This window comes from Motacilla alba, chromosome 21 (assembly GCF_015832195.1).
Source record: "Motacilla alba alba isolate MOTALB_02 chromosome 21, Motacilla_alba_V1.0_pri, whole genome shotgun sequence".
Lineage (NCBI taxonomy): Eukaryota > Metazoa > Chordata > Aves > Passeriformes > Motacillidae > Motacilla > Motacilla alba.
In genome coordinates this window covers 6,277,742-6,302,860 of record NC_052036.1, presented here as the reverse complement: position 1 = coordinate 6,302,860, position 25,119 = coordinate 6,277,742, and the positions used below count along the sequence as shown (strand labels likewise).

Below are 25,119 nucleotides of genomic sequence, written 5' to 3'. Positions count from 1 at the left end.
TCCAATTCCCAGCACCCCCCAGGGTGCCACACCTGTTTTTGGGGTGCGGACTCCAATTCCTGGCATGCCCGGGGTGCCACACGCGGTTTTGGGGTGCGGACTCCAATTCCCGGCAAGCCCGGGGTGTCACACCTGTTTTTGGGGTGCGGACTCCAATTCCCAGCACCCCCCAGGGTGCCACACGCGGTTTTGGGGTGCAGACTCCAATTCCCGGCATGTCCGGGGTGCCTCACGCGGTTTTGGGGTGCGGACTCCAATTCCCAGCACCCCCCAGGGTGCCACACCTGGTTTTGGGGGGCAGACTCCAATTCCCGGTATTCCCGGGGTGCCACACGCGGTTTTGGGGTGCGGACTCCAATTCCCGGCATCCCCGGGGTGTCTCACGCGGTTTTGGGGTGCGGACTCCAATTCCTGGCATGCCCGGGGTGCCTCACGCGGTTTTTGGGGTACGGACTCCAATTCCCAGCACACCCCAGGGTGCCACACGCAGTTTTGGGGTGTGGACTCCAATTCCCAGCATGCCCGGGGTGCCTCACGCGGTTTTTGGGGTGCGGACTCCAATTCCCGGCATCCCCGGGGTGCCACACGCGGTTTTGGGGTGCGGACTCCAATTCCCAGCATGCCCCGCCGTTCCGGCCCCGCCCCTTCCGGCGGCGCGGGGGCCGCGGGGCCGCGCCATGAGCTCAGGTCAGGAACCGGCGCCGGGCCCGGGCTCGGGATCCGGGAATGGGATCGGGAATGGGATGAGGGGTCGGGATCAGGGACCGGGACCCCTCGAGTGCCCGGAGCGCCCCGGACCCGCAAAGCGCCGCCGGGGGCTGCCGGGGCCGCTCCAGCCCAGCCCGGGGGGCGGAACCGGTGCGGCTCCAGTGCCATGTATTCCCATTTATTCCCATTTATTCCCATGTATTCCCGTTTATCCCCATTTATTCCCATGTATTCCCATTTATTTCCGTTTATCCCCATTTATTCCCATGTATTTCTATTTATTCCCATTGATTTCGCTTTATTATTTTGCCTTTCTTCTAAAATTTTGCTTTTTAATTTGTCTTATTATGCTTTATTTATATTTTTAAATTTTGCTTTATTCTGTTACCTTTTTTTAATTCTGCACTTTTATTTTGCTGTTTTATTTTGCTTTAATTCTCTTTATTATTCTGCTTTGTTTGACTTAATTTTATTTTGCTTTTTTTGCTTCCTCATTTTACTTTCTTCTGTGGCCTGTTTTTTTACTTTCACTTTTTAATTTTATATTTGGTATCATTATTTTGCTGTAGTTTTGTTTCCTAACTTTGTTTATCTGCTTTTAAATTGTGCTTTATTTTGCTTTTTTTTCCTTTGCTTTGTTATTTTTTTCACTTCATTTCTCTTTATTATTTTCCTTTTTTTTTTTTTTCATTTTCATTTTTCTCCTTTTTTTACTCCAATTCATTTTGATTTTTATCTTTTTCTTTATCTCGCTTTTTAAATTCCATTTTTTTTATTTCACTTTATTTTCCTTTTTTATTTTGTTCCGTTTCTCTTTTATTTCGCTTTATTGGGCCCCACTTCCCTTTTTTGTTTTGCTCCACTTCCCTTTTTATTTGGCTTTATTTCCCTGTTGTATTTTGCTTTATTTCCCATTTTTATCCCACGTTCTTTCCCGGCTCCTCTCCCATCCCGGCACCTCCTGGCTCCGCATCCCTCGGGAATTCCGGCCCTGGGAGCGCAGCCATGGATCCGAGGGGAAGGAGTTGTGGGAAGGGCTGCGGGGTGCTCCAAACCCCAAACTCCCCGAACCCCAAAGCTTCCAAACCCCCCAAACCCTCCAAATCCTCCAAACTCCCGAAACCCCAAAACACTCAGACCCTCCAAATCCCAAACCCCTCAAAGTCCAAACCCCAAAACCCCCAACCCCTCCTAACCCCCCAAAATCCTCCAAACCCCAAATCATCCAAATCCTTCAAACCCCAAACTCTCCAAACCCCAAACTCCCAAAACCCTCCAAATCCCAAACCTCTCAAACCCCAAACTACAAAACCCCCAAACTCTCCAAACCCCAAACACTCCAAACCCCAAACTCCCAAAACCCTCCAGATCCCAAACCTCTCAAACTCCAAACTACAAAACCCCAAACTCTCCAAACCCCAAACTCTCCAAACCCCAGAACCCCCAACCCCTCCTAACCCCCAAAACCCTCCAAACCATCCAAATCCTTCACACCCAAGCCCCAAACTCTCCAAACCCCAATTCCCCTGGCCCCAAACCCCACCCCGCATCCCCTCGGCCCTCCCTGAGCCGCTTCCTGCGGGTGGATCCCACCCAGAATTCGGGAACGCTCCCGTCCCTCTCCCGTGGGGATCGTGGAGAACGGGCTGGGGTTTGGGGTCAGAGGCACCCGTCACCTCTGGGAGAACGGGCTGGGTTTGGGGTGGGAAGGAGCCGTCACCTCTGGGAGAACGGGCTGGGTTTGGGGTGGGAAGCACCCGTCACCTCTCAGATCCCATCCCGGAGCGATCCCAGGGTTTTTTTCATGAGTGAATGACAGAACGTGGTGCAGGGTGGGAAAAGGGCACTCGGGGTTCTGGATCCTTCCAGGGCTCCCGGCCGGGATTCCCATTCCCGGGAATGCGGGAGCGGCGCTGCCGAGCGACCTTCGGCCCTTTCCTGCCTCCAGGCAGAGCAGTGGGGCAGGGAAGGGCAGGGGGACATCCCTGGGTGCTCTGGGAGTTCCAGCCCTGTGGTGATCCCGCTCAGATCCCCTGGGATCCCCCTCGCCCGCCCCAATCCCGATCCTGATCCGCAGCCGAGCAGCGCTCGGGGGTCAAAGCTCCCTGTTTTTCCCTGAGTTCCCGATTTAAGGGTTGCTGGAGATGTTCCCCCGCTGGTTCCTCACTTCCCATCGGGAATGCCGGGAGTGCAGCCCCTGTTCTTAAGGGAGGGAGGAGCCCTCATTTACCCGGAATTGGGGGAAATGTGGGGTTGGGGTGTGAACCCGCTGTTTTCCCGCTCACACCGTGGTGTTCCCCAAGCCGGGATATTCCTGGCACTATCCTCCAGGCTGGCAGCTGGGTTTGGGTGCCAGGGACGATCCCCCTGTGCCAGAAGAGTTGGAATGCTGGGATCTCAGCCGGCGTCACCGGCACAGGACACAGCCCCGCTCCTCACAGAGGAGCTCTCCAAAAACCCAAACCACAACCGGTGCAGGCGGACAGGGCTGCTGGGAATCCCCAGGGATTCGTTCCTCAGCTGTCTCAGGGGTTTGATGCCTGAGCATGGATTTCCCAGCACTGGAGAGTCCGAATCCTGGTTTTCCATGTCCCCACCTTGGATCAGGCCCGTCTCAGCCTTTGTTCCTCCAGCCTTGGGCCTGACCTGACTGACTGCCTGCTCAGATGGGTTTGCTCCAGTGGCACGGGATCAGTGTGTGGGATCCTTGGGAAGGGCTCCGTGTCCCTGTCTGACTGGGATCAGTGTGTGGGATCCTTGGGAAGGGCTCCGTGTCCCTGTCTGACTGGGATCAGTGTGTGGGATCCATGGGAAGGACAGTGTGTCCCTGTCTGACTGGGATCAGTGTGTGGGATCCTTGGGAAGGGCTCCGTGTCCCTGTCTGACTGGGATCAGTGTGTGGGATCCATGGGAAGGACAGTGTGTCCCTGTCTGACTGGGATCAGTGTGTGGGATCCTTGGGAAGGACGGCGTGTCCCTGTCTGGCTGGGATCAGTGTGTGGGATCCTTGGGAAGGGCAGCGTGTCCCTGTCCATCTGGGATGGGTTCCTGTGAGATCCATGGGAAGGGCAGCATGTCCGTATCCATCTGGGATGGGTTCCTGTGGGATCCATGGGAAGGGCAGTGTGTCCCTGTCTGGCTGGGATGGGTTCCTGTGGGATCCATGGGAAGGGCAGTGTGTCCCTGTCTGGCTGGGATGGGTTCCTGTGAGATCCATGGGAAGGGCAGTGTGTCCCTGTCTGGCTGGGATGGGTTCCTGTGGGATCCATGGGAAGGGCAGTGTGTCCCTGTCTGGCTGGGATGGGTTCCTGTGAGATCCATGGGAAGGGCAGTGTGTCCCTGTCCATCTGGGATGGGTTCCTGTGAGATCCATGGGAAGGGCAGAGTGTCCCTGTCTGGCTGGGATGGCTTCCTGTGGGATCCATGGGAAGGGCTCCGTGTCCCTGTCTGGCTGGGATGGGTTCCTGTGGGATCCATGGGAAGGACGGCGTGTCCCTTCCAGCTAGGATGGGTTTCTGTTCCCTTCTCCTGTGGGAAGGGCAGGAGAATCACCAGGATCTCAGCCCAACCCTGCCCTTGGCCATGGGATCTGCCATCCCAGAGCCAGAGGCTCTGGAAGATCTCCTGGGTTCAGTCTCACCCTCCATGACCCAAACACTTCCTTACGTTGTCTCTCCCAGATTTTGCCTTATCCTGGTTTTCCGTGTCCCTGTCTCCCCGAGTTGGCCTTGCCAACCCCATCCCGTCAGTCTCAGTGGTTGGAACAGAAACTTCCTTGGGTGGAGCTTCCTGATCTTGTGTGCAGCTTCCAGCCCGTGTGGAGGGATGGAGGGATGGATGAAGGCATGGATCCATGGAGGGATGGAGGGATGGAGGGATGGATGAAGGCATGGATCCATGGATGGATGGAGGGATGGAGGGATGGAGGGATGGATGAAGGCATGGATCCATGGATGGATGGAGGGATGGAGGGATGGAGGGATGGATGAAGGCATGGATCCATGGATGGATGGAGGGATGGATGAAGGGATGGATCCATGGATGGATGGAGGGATGGATGAAGGGATGGATCCATGGATGGATGGAGGGATGGATGAAGGCATGGATCCATGGATGGATGGACAGATGGATGGTGCTGCCCAAGGACAATCCAGCAGGAACCATGGGAGCAGCAGGAGATCTCCGAGCCCCCTTGGGATTGGTTTGCTTCCTGAAAGAGGCTTGGGAAGGGCCAGGGCTGCCCAGGGAAACTGATGGAGAAGTCTCTTGAAGCAGCATCCGTCTGTTTTCCATGTTCACCTCCGCTGGGGAGCGGGCTGTGACTCGGATCCAAATCCTGGGACAAGGACCTGGCATTCCCAGCTGATCCCCAGCCAGGTCTTGGATCCCAATCCCATGCCGGCTTCCGGCTCTGCGCTCCAGAGCCCGAGGGTTCACCCCCCCGCCAGGATGTGCAGTGGCTGTGGGAGCATCAAGAGCAGCCTCTTCCCAAATTTCCACCCGAGAGGACAGGGCAGGGCCTGGACTCGGAGCCTGGCGGCTGCAGGGAACTCCGGGTGGGATTTTGGCCGTGCACATCCATCATCAGCGCGGGATCTTGGCTCCAGTCTTCCCCGGACCAGCCGTGCCGGTGCATCCTGACCCCTCTCCGGGATTCCAGCCTCTCCTGGCCCTTATCCTCCTCCCAATCCCTGTTTTAGCGGCAGAGAGGGAAGCAGGGAGCAGAGCTCTGTGCAGGGCTCCGGGAAATTCCCGGGATCCGGAGGCGGAGAAGGGACATCCAGGAGCCCCCGCGCCGTGTTTGCCGACAGGGAGCGGCCTCGGTGCCGGGATCTGCCCGGGATCTGCCCGGCCGCGGCCGCGGGCGCTCCGGGGATGGCGGCGCTGCCGGTCCCAGCCCGGCCGATCCCATCCTGGCCCATCCCACCTCTACCGGGAGCGGCTCCGCTGGCGCTCCCGGCGGGATGAGGCGGGGTGAGTCTGTACCGGGGCTTCTCCTCGCCTGCCGAGCCTTGGGAACAGCCGGGATGGGAGCGGGAGGGAAGGAATTCAGCGGGGATGGGGCTGGAATCCCCCGGGACGGGGCTGTGCGGAGCCGCTTGGTTCCTCCCAAGGATTTGTTGCTTTGGGATCAAGAAAAGCCGGGATAGTTCCGTTCAGGAGAGGAGCGGGCCGGGCTTCCTATTGCCCAGGGGCTCCGGGAAGGGAACTGGGCTGATTTCAGGTTGTTTGGATGCTTTCCCCCCTCCTGCAGATACCGGGAAAAGCCCTGTGCTTTGTTCTGCGCTTGGGAAGGGCAGCACTCCCGGTGTCCCTGCAGCTGGAATTCCTGGTTTTTGCAGAACTTGAGGCTGGCACTGGGGACAGCTGACCCCTCCCTTCCTTTTCTTGGCTCCTGGGACAGCTTTTGTTTTACTGAGCCTCAGGCTCATCCCCCAATTCCCCCCCTCCAAATTTATCCCGTGGGGCAGCACCAGCTGCGGGAGCTGGATCCCCCCACCAGGATGACCAAAACCAGGGAATGGTTTTAATGAATGGCTTCTGTCCATGGACAGGGAGCAGCAGGAATCCAGCCGGGGCGGTTTTTCCAGTGTAAATCCTTGAGCTGGTCTCGGTGCCCTCCTGGAAACCCAACTCTGGCCCAGGCAGGAAATATCCACGTGTTCCAGGAGCAGGAACAGCTCCCAGCTCCATGCTTGTGCCACATGTTGCCTCCCCACTGCTGCTCTGAGATCCCAGCCTTGGGAATGCCGTGATCATAATCCATCCTGGGTTTAGGGAATGAGCAGGCTCAGTGACTTGTGATCCATCCTGGATGTAGGGAATGAGCAGGCTCAGTGACTTGTGATCCATCCTGGATGTAGGGAATGAGCAGGCTCAGTGACTCGTGATCCATCCTGGATGTAGGGAATGAGCAGGCTCAGTGACTCGTGATCCATCCTGGATGTAGGGAATGAGCAGGTTCAGTGACTCGTGATCCATCCTGCATGTAGGGAATGAGCAGGTTCAGCTTCAGGCACGGAGGGTGATGGTTGAGATCCCACCTGGGGGGATCCCAGGGATGATCCCTGATCCCAGTTTCCCAGGGTGGGCTTTGCGGTGCAGCAGAGCCCAACGGGAATTGGAGCATGGTTAAAACTGGCAAATGCCAGTTTTTTGGTGGCCAGGAGCAAACCCAGGGAGCAAACAAGGAGCAAACGAGCTGGAAAAGTGGCAGGGAGAGCTGGCCTGGCTCCGGCCCAGCCCTGCTCCCTTCCCGTGCCTGCTGAGCTCCTGGGATAACGCCAGAAATCCCGGGGCTGCTCCGGCATCGTCCCCGTGACCGTCACGTGCCCGGGAGGATGAGGGGGCAGCGATCCCGGCTGCATGGGCCAGGAGCCACCACCTCCTCCCGGGGCTGACATCGCCGGGAACCTGTCCCCGGGGCTGGCCGGGCCCCGTGCTGACCCTGCTCCGTGTTTCTGGTGGATTTGCAGACAGCAGCCGGCTGCTGGGGGCCCGGCGCCCGGGCTACGGGACGCTGCAGCTGGACACGGACCCGGCCCACATGGTAGGTCCGGCCTGGGGGGGTCTCCCGCACCCATCCCGGGGCTTCCCACCCCTGCAGGTGCTGCTTTTCCAGCCCCTTGGTTTTCCCTGCCTGGGGCTCGGTCACACCGGGGTTTTGGGCGTTCAGGGTTTAATGGTTGGTAATGGATTTTAGCTGATTTTATGTCTGAGCAGCCGGGTGCAGGTGATTGATTCCTGGTGATTCCCAGTGATTGATTCCCGGTGATTGATTCCTGGTGGTTCCCAGTGATTCCCAATATTGATTCCCAGTGATTGATCCCCAGTGATCTCCAGTGATCGATTCCCAGTGATTCCCAGTGATCCCTAGTGATTGATTCCCAGTGATCCCCTGTAATTCCCAGTGATTGATTCCCAGTGATCCCTAGTTATTGAATCCCAGTGATTGATTCCCAGTGATCCTTGGTGATTGATTCCCAGTGATCCCCAGTGATTGATCCCCAGTGATCCCCAGTGATTGATCCCCAGTGATTGATCCCCAGTGATTGATCCCCAGTGATCCCCAGTGATTGATCCCCAGTGATTGATCCCCAGTGATCCCTGGTGATTGATTCCCAGTGATCCCCAGTGATTGATCCCCAGTGATCCCCAGTGATCGATCCCCAGTGATCGATTCCCAGTGGTCCCTCTCCCCCAGGAGGTGACGGGCTACCAGCGCAGGACGTGGCGGGTGCTGCTGTGCCACGCGGGCTCCGTGCTGAGCGCGGGGCTGCTCCTGCTGCTCTTCCACTGGAAGCCCAGCCTGGAGGTGCAGGCCAAGTGCCAGCCCTGCGCCCTGGGCCAGGCGGACTGGGTCATCATCAGGGTGAGTCCCACGGGATCCCAGCCAGCCTTCATGCTGGGAGTCTGGGAGTGAGTCTGGGGTGGGGTTCTGTGGGTCTGGGGCTGGATTCTGTGGATCCAGGGTTGGGCTCTATGGATGCAGGGTTGGGTTTTGTGGGTCTAGGTTTGGGCTCTGTGGATCCAGGGTTGGAATCTGTGGATCCAAAGCTGGGTTCTGTGGGTCTGGGGCTGGATTCTGTGGATGCAGGGTTGGGCTCTATGGATGCAGGGTTGGGTTTTGTGGGTCTGGGGTTGGATTCTGGGGTTGGATTCTGTGGACTGGGAGCTGGATTCTGTGGATCTGGGGTTGGGCTCTGCCCCAGGTTCCCAGCAGGACCCTGTGAATGTTCTCTCTCCTTGTCCTCCTGCCTGTGTCTGGCATCTCCTTTCCTCAAGCACCAGATTATTCCAGGAATTTATTCTCATTATAACTCCTAGAATTGTCCCATTCCAGGAGTCATTATTTTTCCTAAAATAACTCCATGTTTCCCCCTTCCATCCCAGCCTGCCCGGCTTGGAATTTCTCTTCATTGTCCCCAGACCTCATCCCAGCCCCGGGATGGGTGGCCAGGGCCTTCCCGGGTTCTGGAAGGAGCTGGGAGCACTCCGGGCATTCCCAGTCCCCCATCCCTGTGTTTCAGGACCGTTTTGGGCAGTGCTTCACCACCAAGGTGCTGACGGAGCCGCTGGGCGAGGCCAGGTGAGCCGGGCTCTGTCCCTGCAGGGTCCCTGGCTCTGGGGAGGGTGACTGAGCCCCAGTGTCCCCGAGGGAGGGTGACAGGCCAGGCTGAGCCCGGGTGTCCCTGAAGGAGGGTGACAGGCCAGGTCTGAGCCCCAGTGTCCCTGAGGGAGGGTGACAGGCCAGGGCTGAGCCTGGGTGTCCCTGAGGGAGGGTGACAGGCCAGGGCTGACAGGCCAGGCTGAGCCTGGGTGTCCCCTGGCTCTGAGGGAGGGTGGCAGGCCGGGGCTGAGTCCCGATGTCCCCTGATGGAGGGTGACAGGCCAGGGCTGAGCCCAGTGTCCCTGAAGGATGGTGGCAGGCCAGGGCTGAGCCCAGTGTCCCTGAGGGATGGTGGCAGGCCACGGCTGAGCCCGGGTGTCCCTGAAGGATGGTGGCAGGCCAGGGCTGAGCCCAGTGTCCCTGAGGGAGGGTGGCAGGCCAGGGCTGAGCCTGGGTGTCCCTGAAGGATGGTGGCAGGCCAGGGCTGAGCCTGGGTGTCCCTGAGGGAGGGTGACAGGCCATGGCTGAGCCCGGGTGTCCCTGAGGGAGGGTGGCAGGCCGGGGCTGAGTCTGGGTGTCCCTGAGGGAGGGTGGCAGGCCGGGGCTGAGCCCGGGTGTCCCTGAGGGAGGATGGCAAGCCATGGCTGAGCCCCGTGTCCCTGAGGGAGGGTGACAGGCCAGGGCTGAGCCCCAGTGTCCCTGATGAGGGGTGGCTGAGCCCAGATGTCCCTGAGGGAGGGTGGCAGGCCAGGGCTGAGCCTGGGTGTCCCTGAGGGATGGTGGCAGGCCAGGGCTGAGCCCAGTGTCCCTGAGGGAGGGTGACAGGCCAGGGCTGAGCCCAGTGTCCCCAGCAGCCTGGAGCAGCACCCCGGGGCCCAGCCGGAGCGCGGGAGCAGCGTGGCCGTGGCGGTGCCGGACGAGGAGGAGAGCCGTGACACTGTGCGGCTGCACGACAAGGACGAGGTGGCACCGGGACCTTCCCCACCCCCAAGCCCTCTCCCTGCCCCCGGACACCCCACTTACACCTCGTTTTCCCGTCCCTTTCCAGCAGAAGAACCTCCTGAGGTATTACCTGTTCCAGGGAATGCGCTACGTGTGGCTGGAGCGGCGGCAGGCCTTCTGCAGAGTCAGGTACTCCTGGATCCTGGCATTCCTGCTCCCTCAGGATCCTCCTGGATCCCAGCATTCCCAGCTCCCTGAGCTCCCTCAGTACCCTCCTGGATCCTCCTGGATCCTGGCATTCCCAGTTCCCTTAGGATCCTCCTGGATCCCAGCATTCCCAGCTCCCTGAGCTCCCTCCTGGATGCTGGCATTCCCGGCATTCCTGCTCCCTCAAGACCCTCCTGGATCCCGGCATTTCTGCACCCACAGCTCCCTTGGTGTCTTTTTGGGGCTCCCTAAAAGCAGAGGCCAGGCCGAATTAAGGGAATAAAGTCACTTGTGTTTTTTGAAGGCCTTCAGTCGAGGCACCTTGGGCAGTCAGAAGCCCCCCAGGGGCTGCACCCAAAAATGAACCATGGCTCACGGGTTTGCACACTTTTCTAACTTTGGTCCATTCGCGTATTGGGGGTTAATCCTCCAATTGCAGCTTCAGGTGATGAAGTCATTCACCCCAGGCTTGCTCCCCCAGCTCCCTTTTGTTCAGTCTCTGGGGCCTGGGGCAGTGAGGTGTCCTTGATTGCCCGGCCTGGAGAGGAATTGTTGTGTGTGCCCCAAACGGGAGAGCAGCAGCTGACACTGCGTGTGGAGCGTGGAGCTCCACTCTGAAGAGCTGCAGGGTCACAAACACGTGGGAAATACAAAAGCTCAAACCCTGAGGCATCACCCTCAGCGCTCCCAGGCCTCGGGAGCCATCCCTGCTGCCCTCGGAGTGCTCCCGGGCTCGGGGAACCGGTCGGGGCAGTTTGGCAATGCCGGATGCTCCCGGCTTTAGGACTGTGCCCCTTTTGTTGCCTTCCCTTGGCAGCCGCGGGCTGCAGAGAGGCCAAGGAACAGGGCACTCTCCCTTTCCAAAGGGGTGGGTTTGTCCCGAGCCCTTGGCCGTGCTGTTTGTTCCGCCCTTCCCGCTGGGTCTGACTCTCTCCCTGTTTTTCTTTGCTGCCCAGCGTCCTGGACGAGGGCTGGACCTGCGCAGAGCTGCACCTGTGCCAGGCCGGGCTGGACCAGCAGGAGCACGGTGCCAGGTGGGGGCTGGCAGCATCCTGGGGCTTTTCCAGGGAGCAGGAAATCCCGGAGCCTCAGACCCCAAACTGCCGGGCGGGATGGAATGCCTGGGATTGGCTTCTCCGCATAACCCGGCTCCTCGTGGGGGTCTGGCAGCATGAGGGGCCCTTGGGCTGGAAATGCAGCTTTTCCTAAGGATCAAACTCCTTTCCTCTCTTTTCCTAAGGGTGAAACTCCTTCCCTCTTTTCCCAAGGATGAAATTCCTTCCCTTTCCTTTCCCAAGGATAAATTTCCTTCCCTCTCTTTTCCCAAGGATAGAACTCCTTCCCTCTCTTTTCCCAAGGATAAATTCCTTCCCTTTCTTTTCCCAAGGTTAAAATCCCTTCTCTTTCCTTTCCCAAGGTTAAAATTCCTTCCCTTTCCCGAGGATAAAGCTCCTTCCCTCTCTTTTCCCAAGGATAAAATTATCTTTTCCCAAGATTAAAACTCCTTCCCTCTTTTCCCAAGGATGAAATTCCTTCCCTCTCTTTTCCCAAGGATAGAACTCCTTCCCTTTCTTTTCCCAAGGATGAAATTCCTTCCCTTTCTTTTCCCAAGGATAAAATTCTCCTTTCCCAAGGATCAAACTCCTTCCCTCTCTTTTCCCAAGGATAAAATTCTCCTTTCCCAAGATTAAAACTCCTTCCGTCTTTCCCCAAGGATGAAACTCCTTCCCTCTCTTTTCCCAAGGGTGAAATTCCTTCCCTTTCTTTTCCCAAGGATCAAACTCCTTCCCTCTATTTTCCCAAGGATCAAACTCCTTCCCTCTCTTTTCCCAAGGATCAAACTCCTTCCCTCTCCTTCCCAAGGATAAAATTCCCTCGCTGTCCTTCCCCCCCCCAGGAGGAAGATCTACGGCCCCAACCTCATCGAGGTGCCCGTCAAGTCCTACGCCAGGCTCCTGGTGGAGGAGGTGGGTTCTGGGCTGGGCTTCCCAAGCGGATTTTCCCAGGACAGATCCCTCCCCTGCTCCCTGTCCCTCTCTGGAAGCGCTTCCTGGCCCTTGGGAAGGGAGGAGAGGATTTGGGGAGAAGGCAGAGCTGTGGAGGGGACCCTTCCTGACCCTCTGGGCATGGACAGGAGCAGCCCCCAGGGGTTGTGGAAGTGGCTGAGCATCCTTGGGAGCAGCATCCTTAGAGAATTCTGCAGGGAATGGAGGATTTGGGGGCTGCCAGTCCCAGGGAAGGGCCGGGTTCTCCTCTGCATCCAGGAGCCTGGAAGGCTCATGATGGGCTGGAGGCAGCTTTTCTTCCTCCAAGGAGCCTGGAGAAATTCCTCCCACCTGGAAATCCCATAGTGGGCTGGAGGTAGTTCTTCCCACTTCCAGGAGCCTGGAAATCCCATGATGGGATGGAGGAAGCTCTCCCTACTTCCAGGAGCCTGGAAATTGCATACTGGGCAGGAGGAAGCTCTCCTCATTTCCACAGAACCTGGAAATCCCAGACTGGGCTGGGGGAAGCCCTCCTCATTTCCACAGAACCTGGAAATCCCAGACTGGGCTGGGGGAATCTCTCCCCTATTTCCAGGATTCTACAAATCCCACGATGGGGCTGGAGGAGGTTCTCCCACCCTGAGGAACCTGGAAATCCCATGATGGGCTGGGGGAGGTTCTCCCACCCTGAGGAACCTGGAAATCCCATGATGGGCTGGGGGAGGTTCTCCCACCTTGAGGAACCTGGAAATCCCATGATGGGCTGGGGGAGGTTCTCCCACCCCAAGGAGGTGTGCCAGTGGGCTCCCAAACCTGTTTTCTCTCCTTGTTGCAGGTGCTCAACCCCTTCTACCTGTTCCAAGTGCTCAGCATGGTGCTGTGGGTGTGCGACGCCTATTACTACTACGCCGCCTGCATCTTCCTCATCTCCACCTTCTCGCTGGGGCTGTCCCTCCACGAGACGCGCAAGGTGGGCGGGGGCGGCTCCTTGGGGGCCCCAGCCCCACGGAACAGCCCCGCTCCGGGTGGGGACAGCCCTCTCCCAGCTCTCCCTGTCCTCTGTCCCTGCTTCCGAGCCGCCCAGGCCGTTTTTAGGGATGGTTTCCCGCGGTTTGGGTGGATTCTGACGCTGCCTCCCTCCCAGCAAAGCACCACGCTGCGGAACATGGCCAGGATGTCCGTGGGGGTCCGGGTCCGGCGGCCCGGAGGAGGTGAGAGGGAGGATTTTTGGGACGGTTGTTGGGATGACGTGTCCTTTGGGATCCCGGTTCTGCACCAAAGTAGTGTCGGGATAGGTGGGAGTGATGCTGGGACGCACCAGAATAACATTATTGTACATGGGAATAATGTTATGAGACACCAGAGCAATGTTGGGATGTGTGGGAATAGTGTTGGGATGCATGGGAATAATGTTGGGATACAGAGGAACAGTGTTGGGATGCATGGGAATAATGTTGGGATACAGAGGAACAGTGTTGGGATACATGGGAATAATGTTGGGATACAGAGGAACAGTGTTGGGATGCATGGGAATAATGTTGGGATGCATGGGAATAATGTTGGGATACAGAGGAACGGTGTTGGGGGGCATGGGAATAATGTTGGGATGTGTGGGAATAGTGTTGGGATGCATGGGAATAATGTTGGGATGTGTGGGAATAGTGTTGGGATGCATGGGAATAATGTTGGGATACAGAGGAACAGTGTTGGGATGCATGGGAATAATGTTGGGATACAGAGGAACAGTGTTGGGATGCATGGGAATAATGTTGGGATGCATGGGAATAATGTTGGGATACAGAGGAACAGTGTTGAGATGCATGGGAATAATGTTGGGATATATGGGAATAACGTTATCATGCATGGGAATAATGTTGTGAAATATGGGAATAATGTTATTATGCACTGGGAATAATGTTATGAGACACCAGAATTATGTTGGGATGTGTGGGAATAATGTCAGGATACATGGGAATAATGATACAATATATGGGAATAATGTTATAAAACAGGAGTGATGTTGGGATACGAGGGAATAATGTTGGGATACATGGGAATAATCTTATGTGACACTGGAATAATTTTGGGGTCCGATTAGTAGAAGATGCCTCTCCCCAAAGGAAGGTGCAGACAAGACCATATTCCAAAGCCAATATGGATTTAATTTAACAGGGGATTTCAGGGAAAGAGAGAGAGGGAAATTGATTACAAGGATAATCCCCCCATGAATCCCTGCCCTGTCCCTTCAGCCCTTTTCCTCCTGCTCTTCCCAGTGCTGGGAATCCCTGGGGTTCCTCTGGTGGTTCCATTTGTTACACAGCCCAAACCCTGGCTGTCCACGAGTGTTTGTGCCATTCCCAGCGCTCGGGGTGGCTGGGAATTCTGGTCTGGATCAGCCCTCCCCAGGCCTGGCACCTCCCTGCTGGGAATTCTGATCTGGATCAGCTCTCCCCAGGCCTGGATCTCAATTTCCCACCTCCAGGAAATCAACCCCTTCCTGTTTGCTGCCTTATCTCACAGGGATTCCCTTCCCTGCTGCCTGGAGATGAGTGTCCCCATTCCCCGGGCCCTGAGGGGATTCTCCAGGGTTCTGGAGATGAGTGTCCCATTCCCCAGGCCCTGAGGGGGTTCTCCAGGGTTCTGGAGATGAGTGCCCCCATTCCCCAGGCCCTGAGGGGGTTCTCCAGGGTTCTGGAGATGAGTGCCCCCATTCCCCAGGCCCTGAGCGGATTCTCCAGGTGTCTGGAGATGAGTGCCCCCATTCCCCAGGCCCTGAGCGGATTCTCCAGGTGTCTGGAGATGAGTGCCCCCATTCCCCAGGCCCTGAGCGGATTCTCCAGGTGTCTGGAGATGAGTGCCCCCATTCCCCAGGCCCTGAGGGGGTTCTCCAGGGTTCTGGAGATGAGTGCCCCCATTCCCCAGGCCCTGAGGGGGTTCTCCAGGGTTCTGGAGATGAGTGCCCCATTCCCCAGGCCCTGGGGGGTTCTCCAAGTGCCTGGAGACGGGTGCCCCGTTCCCTAGCCCTGAGCAGCGTTGTTTTCCAGAGGAGCTGGTGCTCAGCTCGGTGGAGCTGGTGCCCGGGGACTGCATCCTGCTGCCGGCGGCCGGGGCGCTGCTGCCGTGCGACGCCGCGCTGCTGACCGGCGAGTGCATGGTCAACGAGAGCCTGCTGACCGGTGAGAGCCCCTCCCTGCACACTGGGGGGCTGCCTAGAGCAGGGGCCAGACAGGGTTCGGAGGATAAAGTGGGTGTTTAATAAAGGCCTTCAGGACACACCTTGGGCAGTCAGAAACCTCTGAGGGCTACACCCAGAATGGACGATGGGCATGAGTTTTTCAGACAATTATAAATTTTTAATCCCTTTCACATATCAGGGGTTAATGCTCCAATTACAGCTTCAGGTGATGAAGTCATTTATCCCCAGTTTGCTGCCCCCCAACTCATTTTGTTTCTACTGTTTGGGCCCTGAAGCTGGAGGGGGTCCTTGAGTTTCAGGCCCAGAGGAATTGTTGTGTCTGACCAGAACGGGAGAGCAGCAGCTGACACCGAGTGTGGAGTGTGGAGCGAGGCACTGATGCAGCACAGGGTCTGAAAAACAGAAAAGCTGAAATCCTAAGGCATCACATTCCCACGGGATTCAGTCAGAGCCACCCTCCCACCCCAGCTGGCTGGCCCCTGACCCCCCTGGGGTGACAGTTCCCCCCTGGAATGTTCCGGGCAGGAGAGAGCGTGCCGGTGATGAAGACGCCGCTGCCGGCGGGCGGAGCCGCGTACTGCCCCGAGGAGCACCGGCGGCACACGCTGTTCTGCGGGACACAGGTCATCCAGGCCAAGGCCTACGTGGGCGGGGAGGTGCTGGCTGTGGTCACCCGCACAGGTGAGAGCGTGGGGGATAATCCAGGATGAATCCCGGGTTAAATCCGTGCCCTTGGGAGCGGTGCCCCGGTGACCTCCTGCCTGTCCCACAGGGTTCTGCACGGCCAAGGGGGACCTCATCAGCTCCATTCTCTACCCCAAACCCGTGAGCTTCAAGTTCTACAAGGACGCTGTGAAGTTCGTGCTGTTCCTCGCCATCCTGGGTAGGTCTGGGCATGGAGGCGCATCCTGCAGCAGCCAGATTCCTTGGAATGGAATTCCATTCCAGCTCCCCGCCGTGCCATGCTTTGTAACCAAGCCACTTCTCCCCCTGCACAGCTCTCGTCGGCACCTTGTACAGCATCCTCATCCTGGTTAGGAACCAGGTAGGGCTGGTGGAGCGAGCGGGAGAGCCCGCAGGGATCCGTCGGGGGAGGGATGCCCACCCCTGTTCCTCCTCCTCCCCTCCCAGGTCCCCGTGGGACAAATCATCATCCGCGCCCTGGACCTGGTCACCGTCATCGTGCCGCCAGCGCTGCCGGCCGCCATGACCGTGGGCACCATCTACGCCCAGAACCGGCTGAAAAAACAGGGAATCTTCTGCATCAGCCCCCCGCGGATCAACCTGTGCGGGAAGCTCCGCCTGGTGTGCTTCGACAAGGTGAGGCGGGCCGGGCGGGCGGGCCGGGCGGGCGCCGGGGCTCCCCGGACCCACCGCGCTGTGCCCGCAGACCGGGACGCTGACCCAGGAGGGGCTGGACGTGTGGGGCGTGGTGCCCCTGGAGCGGCAGCGCTTCCTGCCCATCGTGCACGAGCCCCGCTGCCTGCCCGCCGGCGCCCTGCTCTACGCCCTGGCCACCTGCCACGCCGTGTCACCGCTGCGGGGACAGCTCGTCGGGGACCCCGTGGACATCAAAATGCTGGAATCCACCGGCTGGGTGAGGCGGGGGCTGCGGGGCCGGAGAGGGAGGCGTTGGGAATCTCGGCGGTTCCAGACCCTCTGTGGGTGGATGAGCTCAGCAGGGTTTTGCCCTCTTGGTTTCAAGCGCCTGGAGATGATGGAGGAGGAGGAGGAGGAAGGGGAGCTCCCAGCGTTCCAGCAGTTTGAGATGAAGGTCTTGGCTGTGGTGAAACCTCCGCCGGAAGAGGAGCAACCTTGGGACAGGGTAACCCCATGGAACAGCTCCCCACCCTCCTGCCTCCTGGAGGAGTTCCTGCCCGGCCCTGATCCCTCCCGCTCTCCACAGAGGCACCAGGCCCCCCTGGGGATCCTGCGGCGCTTCCCGTTCTCCTCCTCCCTCCAGAGGATGAGTGTCCTGGTCAAGCTGCCCGGGGAGGCCTCGGCCCACGCCTACGTCAAGGGCGCCCCGGAGATGGTGGCCAGTCTGTGCAGGAAGGAAACTGGTTGGTACTGGGAGGTGGGCTCACCCCCAGTCCCGCTGGCTGCATCCCTGAGGCTCATCCCGCAGGGAATTATCCTCGGGAACGCTCTGGGGCAGCTCCCAAAGGCTTTGGGATGGCTCCAGCCACAGGAGGGAAAGGAAATGGGAGCCAGAAGATGGGAAATGGGGTTGGGGGCTTCCTCCAGCCCAGTGTGGCATCTCCAGGCTCCTTGGGGTTGGCAGAGCTTCCCCCAGCCCAGTATGGGATCTCCAGGTTTCATGGGGTGGGGAGAGTTTTCTCCAGCCCAGTATGGGATCTCCAGGCTCCCTGAGGAGCAGCTGCTCGTGAGCACCCAAACCCCAGAGCTCCGTGTCCCCTCCCGGAGCCGGGGTTCCCTCAGGAGCTGTTCTGGCCTCGCTTTTCCAGTGCCCCCGGATTTCTCCCAGATGCTCCGGCACTACACCACTGACGGGTTCCGGGTCCTGGCTCTGGCCTGCAAAGCCCTGGGCACGGTGGCCACCTTCGAGGAGGCCCTGCAGCTCCCCAGGTCGGTGCCAGCACTCCCTCTCTCCACCTCCTCACTCACTCCTGCGTTTCCCGGGATGCCCTGCAGGGAATTCATCCCTAATCCATACAGAGGGAATTCCTGGCTGGTTCCCAGATGGATTTTAGCTGCTCACACCCCTTGATCCTCTGTGCTGGTTTTGGAGGTGATGAAAGGCTCCTTGTCTCCCACCAGGGACTCCGTGGAGAGCGGCCTGAACTTCCTGGGGTTCCTGGTCATGAAGAACGTCCTGAAGCCGGAGTCTGCCCCGGTGATCCAGCTGCTGAGGAGTGCCAACATCCGCCCCGTCATGGTGACAGGTGACCCTGGAGGGACCAGCACACGGGGCTTGGGGAGGGATGGCACACAGACAGTCCTGGGCAGTGTGCAGGGGAAAAGGGCTTTCCCACCAGGACCCCCACCCCAGGAACCCCACCAGGGATCCCACCAGGAACCCCACCTCTGGAATCCCACCAGGAATCCACCAGGGATCCCACCAGGAACTCCAGCATGACCCCTAGCAGGAATCTGTGCCTGAAGCAGCTGTGGGGGCACCAGGAGGACTCCTGGCTCCTGGCTCTGTGCATCCCAGCCCTCGGGATCCACGATCCGCTGCGGGGCTCAGGGCGTGGACGTGTTTTGGGTGGAAGAACTCATTGTTCTGCTGTCCATCCCCTAAATATTGCTGTTTAAAATCCCAAATTCCATGCCTAATGCAGGGGGTGTAGGGTCACCTCTGGGTGTTTTCCAGGCAGGAGAACAGGGGCTGAATCCAGATTTCTTTGGGGCAGGGCAGGCAGGATGTTTTGGAGGAAGGAAGAGGGAAGCAAAGCCACCACATGGCTGTGGTGGCTGGGAGAGGGGACATGGCAGTTTGGATCTGCTTCTCTTGGCCTGGACATCCCAAAACCTCCTTGCTGATGGCCCACGTGTCCCTGGCAGGGGACAACATGCTGACAGCCATGAACGTGGCGCGGGGGTGCCGCATGGTGGAGCCCAGGGAGGGCGTGATCTTCGTCACGGCCTCGCCGCCCGGCCACGACAAACCCGCTGCCCTCAAGTTCGTCCTGGCCGAGCATTCCCAGGGCGAGGAGCAGCCCGAGGTGAGAGCCCAGGACACCTTTTGGGAGCCCAAACTGCCCAGGCACCCTGCAGGGCTCGGTTTTCTGTGGAATCACAGAATTCCAGCGTGTTTGGGTTGGAGGGACCTTACAGCTCATCCCATCCCACAAGAAGGGGCACTTTCCACCATCCCAGGGTGCTCCAAGCCCTGTCCAGCCTGGCCTTGGACACTGCCAGGGATCCAGGGGCAGCCACAGCTGCTCTGGGCACCCTGTGCCAGGGCCTGCCCACCCTCACAGGGAGGAATTTCTTCCCAATATTTAAGAAATGGAGTCCCTCAAATCTGGCTTTCTCCACAGTCCTGGGAATCCCAGAATGGGTTGGGTTGGAAGGTACCTCAAAGCTTGTCCCATTCCATGGGCAGGGACACCTTCCACTATCCCAGAGTGCTCCAGCCCGGCCCTGAGCCCTCCCAGGGATGGGAAGGGGTTTTCCATCATCGTTATCCTTGGAGGCAATTAAGGCTGATCCTGCTCCTCATAAATCCATCCTTCAGGAGAGGTTCAGCTGCTCCTGCCTTTCCCTGGAGCACATCCAGGGATCCAGGCTGGAATGGCAGCTCCAAACACCTCCCCATGGATTCTGCCAGACCCTGCTCCCAGCTGGGCGTGGAGGGCTGGGCTGCACCCCAAACGGCCCCATTGGTGTGCCTGGAATTGGGATTTCAGGGAGCCTTTCCCACTGCTCCGGGTCTGGCATGGAGACCTCGGTCAGCCCCCCCTGCACCCCAAACAGCACCATTGAGAACTGGGATTTTGGGGAGCCATTCCCTGCTGCTCCAGGCGGGGCTTGGATGGCTGGGTGGGCCCAGCCCTGCACCCCAAACAGCCCCACTGGGAACTGGGATTTTGGGAGCCGTTCCTGTTGCTCCAGGCAGGTCCTGGCTCGGCCCAGGGGCCCCACAGGGGTTGGGGCTGGAGCTGGAGCTGTTTCCTGGCAGGGCCTGCAGCAGCAGGACGGCTCCTCCCTCCCACCCCGGCACTGCCACTTCGCCCTCAATGGGAAATCCTTCCAGGTGGTCTGCGAGCACTTCTCCGAGCTGCTGCCCAGGGTGAGTCGGGCAGGGAGCCCCCGGGGGCCTTGGGGAACCTTCCAGTGCCGCTGGGAACATTCCAGTGCTGCTAGGAACCTTCCAGTGCCGCTGGGAACATTCCAGTGCCACTGGGAACCTTCCAGTGCTGCTGGGAACCTTCCAGTGCTGCTGGGAACCTTCCAGTGCCGCTGGGAACCTTCCAGTGCTGCTGGGAACCTTCCAGTGCCGCTGGGAACATTCCAGTGCTGCTGGGAACCTTCCAGTGCTGCTGTGAACATTCCAATGCTGCTGGGAACCTTCCAGTGCCACTGGGAACCTTCCAGTGCCGCTGGGAACCTTCCAGTGCTGCTGTGAACATTCCAGTGCTGCTGGGAACCTTCCAGTGCCGCTGGGAACCTTCCAGTGCCACTGGGAACCTTCCAGTGCCACTGGGAACCTTCCAGTGCCGCTGGGAACCTTCCAGTGCCGCTGGGAACCTTCCAGTGCCACTGGGAACCTTCCAGTGCCGCTGGGAACATTCCAGTGCCACTGGGAACCTTCCAGTGCCGCTGGGAACCTTCCAGTGCCACTGGGAACCTTCCAGTGCCGCTGGGAACCTTCCAGTGCCGCTGGGAACCTTCCAGTGCCGCTGGGAACCTTCCAGTGCCACTGGGAACATTCCAGTGCTGCTGGGAACCTTCCAGTGCCACTGGGAACATTCCAGTGCCACTGGGAACCTTCCAGTGCCGCTGGGAACCTTCCAGTGCCACTGGGAACATTCCAGTTGCTCTGGAAATGTTCCAGTGGGCTAGGAGCCTTCCAGTGCTGCTGGGAGCCCTCCAGTGCCACTGGAAACCTTGTTCCCTGCTGGACATTGCCAGTTCCCTGCTGGACATTCTCAGTGCCCAGCTGGACATTCCCAGTTCCCTGCCCACCGGGAATGCTGACAGATCCTCCCCATTGGCAGATCCTGCTCCGGGCCACCGTGTTCGCCCGCATGCTGCCTGAGCAGAAGACCCAGCTGGTGTGCAGCCTGCAGGAGCTCAAGTAAGGCCCAGGGGCTGGATCCCAGGGGATGGATCCCAAGGGATCCTGGAATTACGGGGTGGGTGGCATTGGGAGACACCTCAAACATCACCTGGTGGCACCCATGCCATGGGCCGGGACACTTCACCAGGTACAGCCTGGAACGGGGCATCCACAGCTTCTCTGGGCTGAGCCAGGGATTTTCCCCATTCCCTGAGGAATGTGGGATCCATTTCCCATTCCCTGAGGAATGTGGGCTCCCTTTCCCATTCCCTGAGAAATGTGGGATCCGTTTCCCATTCCCTGAGGAATGTGGGCTCCCTTTCCCATTCCCTGAGGAATGTGGGGTCCTTTTCCCATTCCCTGAGGAATGTGGGCTCCCTTTCCCATTCCCTGAGGAATGTGGGGTCCTTTTCCCGCAGCTACTGCGTGGGGATGTGCGGGGACGGTGCCAACGACTGCGGGGCGCTGCGGGCGGCCGACGTCGGCATCTCCCTGTCCGAGGCCGAGGCGTCGGTGGCCTCGCCCTTCACCTCCCGCGTGGCCACCATCGAGTGCGTGCCCAGGGTCATCCGGTGAGCAGGGCAATCCCGGGAATGCAGGGGAATTCCGGGAGTGCCACCAATCCCTCCCGGAGAGGGGTGGCCGGTGGTGACGCCATGTCCTCCCCCAGGGAGGGCCGGTGCTCCTTGGTCACCTCCTTCGGGGTCTTCAAGTACATGGCCCTGTACAGCCTGGTCCAGTTCGTGTCCGTGCTCCTGCTCTACACCGTGAGTCCCACCCTGAATCCCTGCTTTTCTGGAATTGCTGGGGCACCGATGCCTTTTGGGGCTGCCTAAAAACAGAGCCAGACAAAATAAAGGGAATAAAAAGCGGGTGTATTTATTGAAGGGCCCTCAGGTACATTTTGGGCAGACAAAACCCCCCCCAGGGGCCACACCCAAAAATGGACCGTGGGGCACAGGTTTGCACACTTTTCTAACTTTGGTCCATTCGCGTATTGGGGGTTAATCCTCCAATTGCAGCTTCAGGTGATGAAGTCATTCACCCCAGGTTTGCTCCCCCAGCTCCCTTTTGTTCAGTCTCTGGGGCCTGGGGCAGTGAGGTGTCCTTGATTGCCCGGCCTGGAGAGGAATTGTTGTGTGTGCCCCAAACGGGAGAGCAGCAGCTGACACTGCGTGTGGAGCGTGGAGCTCCACTCTGAAGAGCTGCAGGGTCACAAACACGTGGGAAATACAAAAGCTCAAACCCTGAGGCACCAACCCCACCGGGTCTGAGCCTGTCCCTTCCCTTCTCCCCAGATCAACACCAACCTGAGTGATTTCCAGTTCCTGTTCTTCGACCTGGTGATCACCACCACGGTGGCCGTGCTGATGGGGCGCACGGGGCCGGCGCCGGCGCTGGGCGTGCAGCGGCCGCAGGGAGCCCTGATCAGCGGGCTGGTGCTGGGCAGCCTCCTGCTGCAGACAGCCCTGCTCATCACCGTGCAGGTCCTCAGCTACTTCATCACCGTCTCGCAGAGCTGGTGAGGGCCCCAAATCCAGGAATCATGGGATTCAGGGTTGGAAAAGGTCATCGAGTCCAACCGCCGGCCCGTTTGCCACTAAACCCCAAGTGCCAGGTCCACGGGGTTTTTGGACACTTCCAGGGATGGTGATTCCATCCTCCCCTGGACAGGCTGTTCCAGTGCTTTGCAGCCCTTCCCATGAGGAAGTCTTTCCCACTGTCCCACCTGACCTGCTCTGGTTTCCTGAGGGTTTGGTGATGGGGACGGCACCGAGGTTGTGGCAGAGCCCAGGGTGTGTCCTGGGATTTGGGATCTGGCAGCAGACAGAGAACCATGGAATGTCCTCAGCTGGAAGGGATCATCCAGTCAAACCCCTGGCCCTGCACAGACACCCCCACAATCCCAGCCAGTCCAAACCCTCCTGGAGCTCTGGCAGCCCCAGAGCAGGGACCACTCCCTGGGGAGCCTGGGCAGTGCCAGCACCCTCTGGGGAAGAGCCTCTCCTGATCTCCAACCCAAACCCCCCTGGCCCAGCTCCCATTCCCAAGAGATCTGTCCCTGGTCCCAGACCAGAGGTTGGAGCTGCTCCTGCTCTTCCCAAAGCTGTAACTGATGGAGAGCGAGGGGTGGTGTCCAGCTCCCCTTAGCCTCTCTGCTGACCCCGTTCCCAGGTACGTCCCCCTGAACAGCACGGTGACAGCGCCCCAGAACCTGCCCAACTACGAGAACACCGTCCTGTTCTGCGTCACCGGCTTCCAGTACCTCATCCTGGCCGTGGCCATGTCCAAGGGCTACCCCTTCCGGGAGCCACTCTACACCAACGGTGAGGACACGGGGACACCCCAGGGACACCCATGGGGCATTCAGGGGGACACCCATGGGGCACCCACGGGGACACCAAGAGCCCTCCCTCCCTGCCCCTCACCCCACTCCCTGTTGCCCCCAGTGCTCTTCCTGCTCGTCCTCATCCTGCTCTTCGGCCTGATGATCTGGCTGACCCTGTACCCGCTGGGCTTCCCCAAATCCCTGCTGAAGCTCCAGCCCATCGAGGATTTCAATTTCAAGCTACTCCTCTTGGGCATCGCCGCCCTCAACTTCTTCGCTGCCTTCGTGCTGGAGGTGGGTCAGGGGGGCTTTGGGATGGGGCATCCCCCTGGAGCTTCCCCAGGTGGGCACGGGGCTCTCCTGTTCCCTCCTCAACCCAATTTCCCTCCCACTCTGGCCCCAGACCGCCCTGGATCACGGCTTGCTCGGCTGCTTCCGAAGGCTGCGCCGGAAAAAGGCCTCCAAGAAGCTTTTCAAGAGGCTGGAGAAGGAGCTGAGCCAGCAGCAGCCGGCCTGGCCCCCCCTGGACCAGCCCCTGTTCGCCACGCCCAGGATGTCCCTGGCCGTGAGATAGCAGTGCCAGCGGTGCCTCTGCCCCAGCCCTCGGACACTTCCTTAATTTATTTATCCCAGAAGAAGCAGGGATGCGGCGGGTGGGATCCCTCAGCATCACAGATGGGAATCCCATGGGCACGGTGATCCCGTGGGCACAGTGATCCCATGGCCACGCTGATCCCACAGCCACACTGATCCACAGCCACGGTGATCCTGTGGCCACACTGATCCCGTGGCGACGGTGATCCCATGGTCATGGTGATCCCGTGGCCACTCTGATCCCATGGCCACACTGATCCCATGGCTACCCTGATCCCATGGCCACCCTGATCCCATGGCCACACTGATCCCATGGCCACACTGATCCCATGGCTACACTGATCCCATGGCTACACTGATCCCGTGGCCACCATGATCCCGTGGCCACCATGATCCCGTGGCCACACTGATCCTATGGCCATGCTGATCCCATGGCCACCCTGATCCCGTGGCCACCCTGATCCCGTGGCCACCCTGATCCCGTGACCACACTGATCCCATGGCTACACTGATCCTGTGGCCACCCTGATCCTGTGGCCATGCTGATCCCATGGGCACGCTGATCCCATGGCCACACCGATCCCATGGCCACACCGATCCCATGGCCACCCTGATCCCATGGCCACCCTGATCCCATGGCCACACTGATCCTGTGACCATGCTGATCTCTGATCCCACAGCCCCACTGATCCCATGGCCACCCTGATCCCATGGCCACCCTGATCCCGTGGCCACAGCCCAGGGGAGCAGAAGGTGGAGGAGGAACGGGCAAGAAGATCCAGAGGAGGAGGAGGATCCGACATGGCTCTTCCTGCACGACTCCCCCCACTCCCACGCTGGCCACCGGGGCTGGTTGGACCTCTCATGGCCTGCCCAGGCTGCCAGGAAGGGGGTCCCTGATGTCCCCAGCACCCCCAGCTGTGTCACTGTGAAGCCCCAGTCCCCTCTAGATGTGTAGGGAGTTTACAGTCCCCGTTCCCAGCTTGCCAAGGCTGCTGCTCCATTCCCAGCGCCTGGGCCCCTTCTCCGCTTGGAATGCTCGGGCAGAGCACCTCTGCTTGGGGATGGGACCTCTGTAGCATTACAGACCCCACAAATGCTCTATTTTTTAACTCTTCCCCGTCGGGAAGGCGACGGCGCCGCTCGCGGGTTCCGGACGGGGCTGTCACGGGTCTTGTCCAATAAATTAACACTTATTTTCTTGGCTGCTCGTCCGTGCTGCCCGCTGGGGGTGGGTTTGGGATGGCACGAGTGAGAATCCGTGGAGCAGGAGGAGGTTTCGGGGTCACCTTGTTCCCA

General features: G+C 59.3%; 1 protein-coding gene across 9 annotated transcripts; it reads left to right on the top strand.

Moving 5' to 3' along the window:
• Positions 1-660: 660 nt before the first annotated feature.
• Positions 661-24,465, top strand: ATP13A2 (ATPase cation transporting 13A2). Of its 9 annotated transcripts, none has more exons than XM_038159954.1 (28): positions 661-687; positions 7,185-7,258; positions 7,913-8,080; positions 8,739-8,797; positions 9,673-9,781; positions 9,867-9,949; positions 10,924-11,001; positions 11,865-11,934; positions 12,788-12,922; positions 13,097-13,163; positions 14,997-15,128; positions 15,674-15,829; positions 15,921-16,031; positions 16,147-16,193; positions 16,280-16,468; positions 16,539-16,745; positions 16,854-17,211; positions 17,617-17,737; positions 17,930-18,054; positions 18,677-18,837; positions 19,797-19,907; positions 20,836-20,915; positions 21,317-21,469; positions 21,568-21,664; positions 22,196-22,384; positions 23,073-23,224; positions 23,348-23,520; positions 23,630-24,465. In XM_038159954.1, the coding sequence occupies exons 1-28, from the start codon at positions 678-680 to the stop codon at positions 23,923-23,925; spliced, it is 3,711 nt and encodes a 1,236-aa protein (XP_038015882.1). In that variant the 5' UTR covers positions 661-677; the 3' UTR covers positions 23,926-24,465. The 9 variants fall into 9 exon arrangements, with proteins under 9 accessions (XP_038015882.1, XP_038015883.1, XP_038015880.1 ...); XM_038159955.1 differs by having other exon boundaries at positions 22,196-22,419; XM_038159952.1 differs by having other exon boundaries at positions 9,670-9,781.
• The last annotated feature ends 654 nt before the right edge of the window (positions 24,466-25,119 follow it).

Excerpts from the sequence above, each read along its gene's own strand:
- ATP13A2 (XM_038159947.1), top strand. The coding sequence starts at position 7,075 with ATGGGCCAGGAGCCACCACCTCCTCCCGGGGCTGACATCGCCGGGAAC. Across the intron at positions 7,259-7,895 it reads ACACGGACCCGGCCCACATG|TGGTCCCTCTCCCCCAGGAG; the intron begins GTAGGTCCGGCC and ends ATCGATTCCCAG. Across the intron at positions 15,830-15,920 it reads GGCTGTGGTCACCCGCACAG|GGTTCTGCACGGCCAAGGGG; the intron begins GTGAGAGCGTGG and ends CCTGTCCCACAG.